We start from the raw sequence: 9,245 nt of genomic DNA, 5'->3' as shown, positions 1-9,245 counted from the left end.
GAGCGGCCCCCGCTCGCCGCAACTAGAGAAAGCCCTCGCACAGAAATGAAGACCCAGCACAGCAAAAATAAATAAATTAATTAATAAACTACTACCCCCAACATCTTCTTAAAAAAAAAAAAAAAAGAGTAAGGACTTGGGCAAAATTTTAAACTTCTCTGAACCTCAGTTTCTTCATCTTCAAAATGAGAGTAATTTTGGTGCTTACCCTCCCGCCCCCAAACATGGTCTTATTTTCCCTGGCAGGGGTGGGGCTCAAGTCCCAGCTCTGCTTATTAGCTCTGTGACCTTGGGCAAGACATTGAATCTCTCCGTGCCTCAGTCTACCCATCTGTAGAATGAAGTCATCAATAGCAACTACCTACTAGGCTTGTTTTAAAATACACAGAACATGGGAGTTCCCTGGCAATCCAGTGGTTAGGACTCCACACGCGTGACGTGGCCAAAAAAAAAGAAAAAAAAAGATACATAGAACAGTGCCTGGCACATAATAGACACTATTAAATAAAAATTTTAAAACAAACATAGCTTTGGTTAATCATTTATTCAATTTTCCACAAAAGACATAGATAATTGTGATATTCATTAAGTACTGATTATATGCTTATTTTCCGAGGCATTGAGAGGTAATGCCTGCTTGCAGTCTGAGGCCCAGTGGAGAAACTCATCACTGTCAGTTAGGGGAGACAGTGAAGATTTCATAGGAAAGTCTTCTACCTGAACATACAACACAGCAAGACAAATGCAAAAGATAGAAGAGAACTACTTGGGTGGGGGAACTTAGGATCAGTGGCTTAGAGACAAAACTATTTAAAGTTTTATAGCTATTAAAGTATTAAAACTTAAAAAGTATTAATACCCAATGCTGGAGAAGCTGTGGTGAAAAGTGTCTGCACAAACATCAGAGTCCCAAAAGACTCATTCGTTCAACAGGCTTCCATCAAACTATTTGTCAGAAACTGTGCTGGGCTCTAAGGATGAAAAAAATTCTGTGAACAAATAGACAAGGCACCTGCTCCCCTTGAGCTTACACTGTTGTGGAAGAGATGGACATGTAACAAAACCAAATCTCAGGTAGTGACAAATGCTAGATATAAAGGAATTAAAGAAGGTGATACAAGAGTGACAGGGGAAGAGGAAGGTGTGGGGAGGGTGTAACTTATACTGGATGGTGAGGGCTGGCCTCTGTGAAGTTGGAGGCGTCTTAGTTGAGACCTGAAGGAGCCAGCCTTGCAGAAACCTGGCTCAAGGGCCTTTCAGGCAGAAGGAACAGTCGATAAAACAGCTCTTTCTGGGAAACTCTCAAGTTGGCCTGTTCTCCTCCCTTTTAAATAATCGCCCCCTCATTCCTCCAGTGGGCGTTCGATTTTGTCCAAGAGATCTTTTATAACAATTCCTACTTTTGTGCCAATTTTGCACGGCTAGACACCTCTGCGTGCGTAAGGATCAGGTCTCTGCCAGAAAGCCCTAAAGCCAGTTGATGTCTAGACTGCAGTTTTCATTTCTTCCACTAGGGGCCACCCTTGCAAACTTTTCTGAAACCAACAGCCCCACCCTTGCCAGAGAAAGTAAGACCATGTTTGGGCGCAGGAGGATATGTACCATGATTATCCCCAATTTGAAGATGAAGCAACTGAGGCTTGTGGGATCTTACTTCCCCGACCAGGGATTGAACCCGGGCCCTCAGCAGTGAGAACGTGGAGTCATAACCACTGGACCACCAGGGAATTCCCTGCCATGTTCATACTGAGTGGCCTTGAGCAAAATGCTTAACCTCTCTGGGCCTCAGTTTTCTCTACCGTATCCTGAAGGATTCCACCACTGAGTGAGCCCACCTCTTCCGGGTTTTGTGAGGACTAACCAAGACAGTGAATGCGATCACATTTTGAAAGTGAAAGAACAAAGCAAGTGGAAGGGGATGAGGATGATTTCTGTGCATTTGAGTAGACAAGCTAGAGGACAAGCATTTGCTAAATGAACAGATGAACCAAAAAATGACAACAGAAGCAAGAAGAAACACAAAATACTTAAAGGACGGGCAGATACTACCCTTTAAATCTAAAATAGGAATTTCTTTTCAAACTAGCAAAACAAAATGTTTTTCCAATAACCTTCCCCCAACCCCACCCCAGCTGAAGTAATGGGGGCACCGGACTGCACTGGGGGCTTGTCATATTAGCAGGTAACAAGAGCTGCCCTCATTTTTCACACTGAATTCCTTTTCCCAGCCAGCCCAAATCTGGGCAGTTGGGACAAGCATGATTGGACTTGCCAAGGGTGGTGGCCTGAAAAAATGAAAATGGTTTTGCAAATAACTGAATGCAAGGCTCTTAACCTGCTCTGGGGCATCTCGTCTGAATGGTGGTTAAGCTCTGCACCTTAAGAAGTGACAGAAGTAGTATGCCCACGACAGGCAGGCTCAACCTGAATTTCCAGGTGCTCATTATCTTTCTGTGCAACCTGAGCCTCTGGGCTGACAAACTAGAAATTATAGGAAAGACCAAGGGGATCTCCAGCTCCGGGAAGGCTCTGGGAAGCTTGCTTTCAACCCTGGCAAGGGCTAGGCAGCACCTCAGGGTACGGTGAACACGAATGCCAGCATGTAGGAGGAAACAAGAAGGGCGAAGTGTAGAAACCAGAGGATCAGTACATGGGAATTAGGTATATTTGAACATTTCTACAATAAAAAGGTAAACAAAAATAAAACTAGCAAAGGATGAAGTATTCTTTAAGTCAGCTTGTCCTTTCCTAAACTTGTTATTTGGTCACTTGGTTTAGAAACCTAACTCCAGTGACGAGAGCCAAGAATCCAATGGCCATCTCTAAATGGGAAGATCTTTTCAACACCGTATCATCATTATCACCATCAAAAACTACACTTTCAACTAACAGCTTCAACTACCTTTTATTCACTATTTTCTTAATATTTAAACAAGTGACAACACTACGTGTCAGGCTCTCTTCTAAGCACTTTACAAATATTAACTCGTGTAATCCCAAGAACACTTCGAGGTTGCTACCGGCGGCATCCCCTTTTTAGAGATGGAGAGACTGAGGCAGCTAGTTAAGTGGGACCCAGGCAGTCTGAGAGCTCAGGTGCCTAAACATTCTTCCTCGTGCCCGTCTCTACAAGCCAGACCCTTGCTCTATGCTCTTTCAATCCAGTTTTCAGACTGAATCCCCCGCCCGCAGTCACCCTTTGGTATAGGCATCACCATCCCCGTTTTCTTTGCCCTGAATTAAAGGCTGGTGGGAGGAGGGGCCGGGCTGTCGGAACGCAGAGTGAGTGCTCTTCACCACTGTGCCCATGTGCAAAATGGGGATGGAATACTTATTATGGAGAAACAAAAATGAAAAAAGACATTCTAGAACAGTCGGAACTCTACACAGCAGGAGGTTAGCAGTAATTTGAGTGAAGGTGGAGGGAAGATTGAAAAAAAGTACGATCGGAGGCAGTTTTTTAAAACGTGCTTTCCTTAAATGTTTTTATATTATATGGTGTGTTACAATTACAGTAAATTACTTTTTAAAACGACAAAAGTAAGTGACTTAAAAAGTATCTTTAACGCGCTGTGACTCTTCTATGTTGTTATTCATCCTACAAGTGCCCCATTTTCTTGCGAATTCTGGCAGAAGTAGTAGCTTTAACCTACTACTTCTTCACTCTGCAAGAGATGACCGAAGTTCAAAGACAAATTTACCCCAAGTCCACGAAAAGCTTTTTGGTCCTGGGGCAGGCTCTGAGAGCTCAGCAACATTCTTTGCTTGGAATTGCCATTGTGCCACAAACAGTCCTGCTTGAAGGATACCCGTTTCTTCTCCCACCCCCACCCAGCTGGAATGTGAGTGGGTAGGAACAAGACAGTCTCCTAAGCCTCCATATATTTCAGGGAGATAGAAGGACGGGGCCTGCTACCAAAGCCAGCTAACCATAGTTGAGTTATCTGGTAACGGGTGGGATAACCCAGTCTCTCAGAAGCAACTACTTGAAAGTAGTGTTTTCCCCACACCACACACAAAGGGGTACCTTATGGGTTGTCTCCCACTCCTCAGAAGGCATTTCCCATAGCTAACACCGAAGAACACTGCATTTACCTTTGTCTCAAGGACCGTTGGACCTCAGCGTTGGAAGAGAAAATTACACACACAACCTCAAGGGCAAGATCAGAGAGCCTTCTGAGGCTCCTGGAGGTCCCGGGGCCACACTGCCATTGTGTACCCCCAAATCAAGGGCTTTGGTTTCTAACTTAAATACTCAAGATAAAGGACAAGAAGTCTAAGTTGATGGATGAAAGGCACCCTGAGGAGACAGACGTGTGTCCTCTAGCTGGGCAGGAGTCCCTTCTCACCAGTAAGCAGCAGTGTTTGTAACTCCAGCCACAAAGCGACAATTCTCCACGGGTACCACGTCCTAGAAAGTTTCTTTCTAGGTTCCATTTGCTTTGATGCCACTGGGCAATTCTAGAATGTCTTCCTTTGGTGGGTGTCCACAAATTTACTAACCATTCCAAGCTTAATGGGCACCCATGCTCAGCAGAAAAATAATTTTATGTTTAAAAAATGGGAGAGAAAGGATTATGAGGCCTCCAGTTTGTCCACACTCGGGGGATGTTGAAGAGATTCAAGTTGCACTAGGAAGACTATATTCTTAGCCCCGATAAGTCTCTAGTTATGTGTGTCCATTTGCTACTGAGAACTATGGACAGTAACACAACCTAATAGCCTGACTAGACACAGCGGCCCTGGGTGGTAGACTCCAGCAGCCCTAGCTTCTAAAAGAGGAAGCAGTCTCAGAAGCCTCAGTGAAGAGACTTGGCTAAGCCACACAGCTACGAAGTGGCAGAGCCTGTGGTCTGAGGCCCCATCAGGATGTAACCACCAGGCAGCCTGTCTCTTGGTTTGATAAACCATTTGCGAGACTAGTTGCTAGCTGAATGGCCACAGGGAAGTTAGTTCACACAACAGAATGGGACAGGTGGAGAGTAACCAGAATAAAAATAGCCAAGCTTCCCTGACCCCATCTTCCCCTGACACACACTCCCTCCCTCCCTCCCTCCCTCCCTCTTTGAATGAATGTGGCACCTTGGAAATCCAGTTCCAGGGCCTCAGAAGAATGTAAGGACAGTCAGACAGCCAAGCAAAGGAGGAAGTTTTAAACTTTAGATTCAAGAATGTTCCCCCTTAGGCCACCACGTTACATAAGCTGAAATAAGTCAGAGTTCCCCTGATCAGCCAACTTAACTCCCAGACGGTTTTCTGGAGAAGTTGAGCAGCTCAGAACACCACATTGTGCAAGCGCAACTTGCAGGTGTGGCCACAGAGCCTGTGCATTGTACTCCCAGGGCGTCCTCGGCTGGGGCACCCGCACCCCGTCAAACTGCCCTTGTAGACCGGCAGCTCCCATGGGATCCCAGGGATGAGAAGTTTACTTTCATGAAGCTTATTGAGTTCTTTCTCCCAGCCTCCCAGCATGTCCTTGCCCAGAACAAATTATAAGTGGGCTCCATCTTCATTTAACTCACACCCTAAAAACAGATGTCAACAACGGGCGCTGCCTGGGTGGGACGCAAGGACCAAAGTCTCCTCCACTTCTGTTTCCATCAAAACAGACTAGGGTGGGGCTTCCCTGGTGGCGCAGTGGTGGTTAAGAATCTGCCTGCCAATGCAGGGGACACGGGTTCGAGCCCAAAGAGAGGTAAGATTATCATCCCTTCCAGTGTAGGGCCACCTGGCACCACAAGGGTGCCTTGAACTAGGGGCAAACGAAAGTCAACCTCAAACCAGCTGTGGTAGAGTTGCCACCTACCGCTCAATATCCATTCTTTCTTATTTAAAAACAAAAATCTCTCTTTCTCTCCCTCTCTCTGTCTCTCTCACCATATATATATAAATTTTGTGTCCAACAATGTACCTAAGTAAAACTACATTTCCTATACTACACTTGTAGCTAGGTGTGACCATGAAGCCAAGTTCCAACTAATGAGATGTAAGCAGAAACATTGCTTCAAAATTCCACAAATCCTTCTTTAAAAGGTGGACAACTAAGTGATACATTTTTGGGCTTCCTCCCTTCCAACTTCCTACCATCCAGAGGAAAGGTATGATAAATGGAGATCCAGCAGCCATCTTGGATCATGAGGTATCGTTGAGGATGGAAACCATATGCTGAGGATGACAGAACAGAAAGGAAAGAAAGTACCTAGCCTCCTGATGACTACAAGAGTCTCCATACTGGCCACAACTTACCACTGAACTGCCTTAACTTGAAAGAGAAATACTCTATTTTACATAAACCACTGTAATTTGTGTTTTTCTATAATATGTATTTGAACATAATCATGAAGGCAGATGGTAAAGGTGAAGAGGAAAAGTTGAAAAACCAACTTTGTTTACATCTTTGGATCATAACAGGTTTCCATACACAGCTGCCCAGCAAGAACTTACCAGGCTGGACTTATATGAATGATGGAATTAATTGGAGACTTAAGTCAGGAAGCTATGTTGATTTAGTTCCCCACTTTTCTGGTCTGGCCAATTACACCAGGGAGAAAAATCAGATCTATCAGGACTGTTAAATTCCTAGAACCTCAACAGTCTTCAGGGAGAAAGACAAGAGCCAGCCTGAAAGGCCTCGGCAGTTACAGTAGTTCCACGCTCCCAAAGCGATAGTGGGAAACAACTAGAATGGCCCTCCAGAGAGACGTTTCAGTAGGCATCGCCACGGGAGCAGTTTAGAAACTGGCAAAGGCATTTGGCTTTGGTTAACAATTTCCCAAAACATTCTTGCCAAGCACCTGGGCAGACATGTATCCTTTCATTTGTGGCCAATGCACTCATCTGTCCGCTCAATATTTACTGGGCTCCTGGTATGTGCCAGGCCCAAGGGCCAGGCACTGCAGATACAATGGGAAAGGATCCTGTGGAGATTATAGTCCAATCAGGCAAAAGCTTCCTGCTGATTCTTCCCCTTCTTTGCCAAGGCCCTCTCCACTAGAGACACGAAGAGCAAAATGACCAGAGAACTGAACTCGTGTTCATTGTTCCTCTGGGAAGGGAATGAGAAGAACAGTTAACAATTACTGAGTACTCATCATACGCCTACCATAGTTCCAGCATCTCACATGTAATAATTCATGTAGTCATTATTATCCCCATTTTACATATAAGGAAATTCAAGCACAGACAGATTAAATAACTCCCCCAAGTCTACTCGGGTAGTAAATAGAAGGGCTGGTACCCAGTCCCAGACAGAAGCCATGCCCTTACCCCCTATTCTACACTACCTGCAGAAATAAGGTAGTGTATCTTGCCATCCACCCAACAACAACAAAAAATCCACAGCAAGAACTAGTTCAGTTAGACCAATGGTTCTCAACTAGAGGCTATTTAGCACCCCTTCCGCCCACCCCCAGGGGGCACTGGCAGTGTCTGGAGACAATTTTGGTTGTCACAACTGGCAGAGGGCTGCAAGCATCTAGCGGTCAAGACCAGGGATGCTGCTAAACATCATATAGTGCACAGGACACACCCACAGCAAGAAATTACCCAGCCCCAAATGTGAATGGTGCCGAGGCAGAGAAACCTGGATTAAGCAGCATGCTAAAATCATAGTGAACTTCCAAGAAACACTCCAACGTACATGATGATGGTGGTGGCGATGGTGGTGCACTACTGCCTTCAGGGTCACTTTGGTGGAGAGCTTCCTGCGGGTGAAGTCCCAGGCATGGACGAGAAAGCTCATCTCTGGATGATGAAGGTGTAAAGGCCGTTTGACTGCAACCACGCCATCTGTGCCCACTTTGAATCGGGTGTCATCAGAAACATAGACTGTCCTTGGTAGACCGGTGCATCCTTCAAAACTCACTGCAGGGCATAAATCACAGTGATTAGGAAACTGAGGAGATTAAAGAGCACTCCTTCTCTAGAATGCTCCGCAACAAAAGAAGCCACCACAATGAGAAGCCCACGCACTGAAACGAAGAGCAGCCCCCGCGCTGCAACGAAGAGTAGCCCCCGCTCACCTCAACTAGAGAAAGCCCGCGCGCAGCAACGAAGACCCAACGCAGCCAAAAATAATAAATAAATAAAGATAACTAAATTAAAAAACACTGGGGTGGAGAGGGGGGCATCAGTGCGCAGAGAAAACAGTGAGGTTGCAGATGAAGGACAAATTAGCCCAGGCCCCTGCAAGGGGGAGCCCACAGGATAAAGGGGTGATCCGTCATCCTGGATTCTTCCCCCTTTGTCTTAAGGTTACTCATGCCGCCTGGGTCACTCCGGCAGCGCATGTGTGCTCCCAGATCGCGTTTCTGCTTGGGCTAGCACTGTTTTAGTTCTCAGACGGCAAACACCATGGATGTTGATCGTAATCACCCCCATGAAAAATGTCATAAATGGCACTTCCGCAGTTGGTTAAAAGCCAGTGCAAATACTTTTACGGTTTTACATCTGTGTGAACGGGGTCAAACTGAGTTAAGGTCACATCCCAGCTTCGCCTCTTAGGTGCCACTGTAGGCAAGTTACTTTGACTTCCCTTGAGCATCACTTTCCCCATTCTGTAAAAGGAGACATCCTCATTTCCTTCAAGGGATTGATTCAAGGATTCTTTCTTCAACAAATATTTACAGAGCCCTTACTCATTGCCAAGCACCATTCTAAGGCCTGGGAAATACAGCAGTGAACAAAGCACAGTTCTGCCCTCGTAAGGCTTACATTCCAGTGGGGAAGAGATAATTAACAAATAAATTATTAAGTGTCAGGGACTTCCCTGGTGGTCCGGTGGTTAAGACCCCACACTTCCAGTGCAAGGGGTGCAGGTTCAATCTCTAGTTGGAGAAGTAAGATCCCACATGCCGTGTGGCATGGCCAAAAAAAAAAAAAATTATTAAGTGTCAGTAATGAGAAGTGTTCACAGAGAAAAATAAGCAGGTAAGGGGGTTCCAAGGCTCTGTGCAGCAGCAGGGCTGGAGGGGGCAATTTAATAAAGGGCATTTAGGGAAGGCCTCAAAAAGAGGCATTTGAAGAGATGGTCCCAGCTTCTGGCTGCGTGCCAGAGCAAGGGACTGAGCCACACGGCAGCGTGGGGCAGCAAGGGGCACAGTGCCGTGGCCGGCTCAGCACCGCACACCCTCTCGTGCTGGGCCCCGTTCTGGTGCTGAAGACCCAGGCGTGAAGTGGAATGAGGGTAACACTAGCACGTGGGTCCCACTCAGGCCTGGGAGTGGCGCTGGCTCCTGTCCTTCCAG

At 46.1% G+C, this 9,245-nt stretch overlaps 1 protein-coding gene across 1 annotated transcript in view; it reads right to left on the bottom strand.

Annotated features, from left to right (window-relative positions):
* Positions 1–9,245, bottom strand: part of CDH1 (cadherin 1) — a 96,439-nt gene that overhangs the window by 37,079 nt on the left and 50,115 nt on the right. The window contains exon 3 of the mRNA XM_007110766.4: positions 7,640–7,863. Coding sequence (XP_007110828.2) covers positions 7,640–7,863 — 224 coding nt within the window. The remainder of the gene's footprint in view (positions 1–7,639; positions 7,864–9,245) is intronic.

This window comes from Physeter macrocephalus, chromosome 17 (assembly GCF_002837175.3).
Source record: "Physeter macrocephalus isolate SW-GA chromosome 17, ASM283717v5, whole genome shotgun sequence".
NCBI lineage: Eukaryota > Metazoa > Chordata > Mammalia > Artiodactyla > Physeteridae > Physeter > Physeter macrocephalus.
The sequence above is the reverse complement of the archived record's forward strand: the minus strand, read 5'-3'. Positions and strand labels throughout refer to the sequence as shown.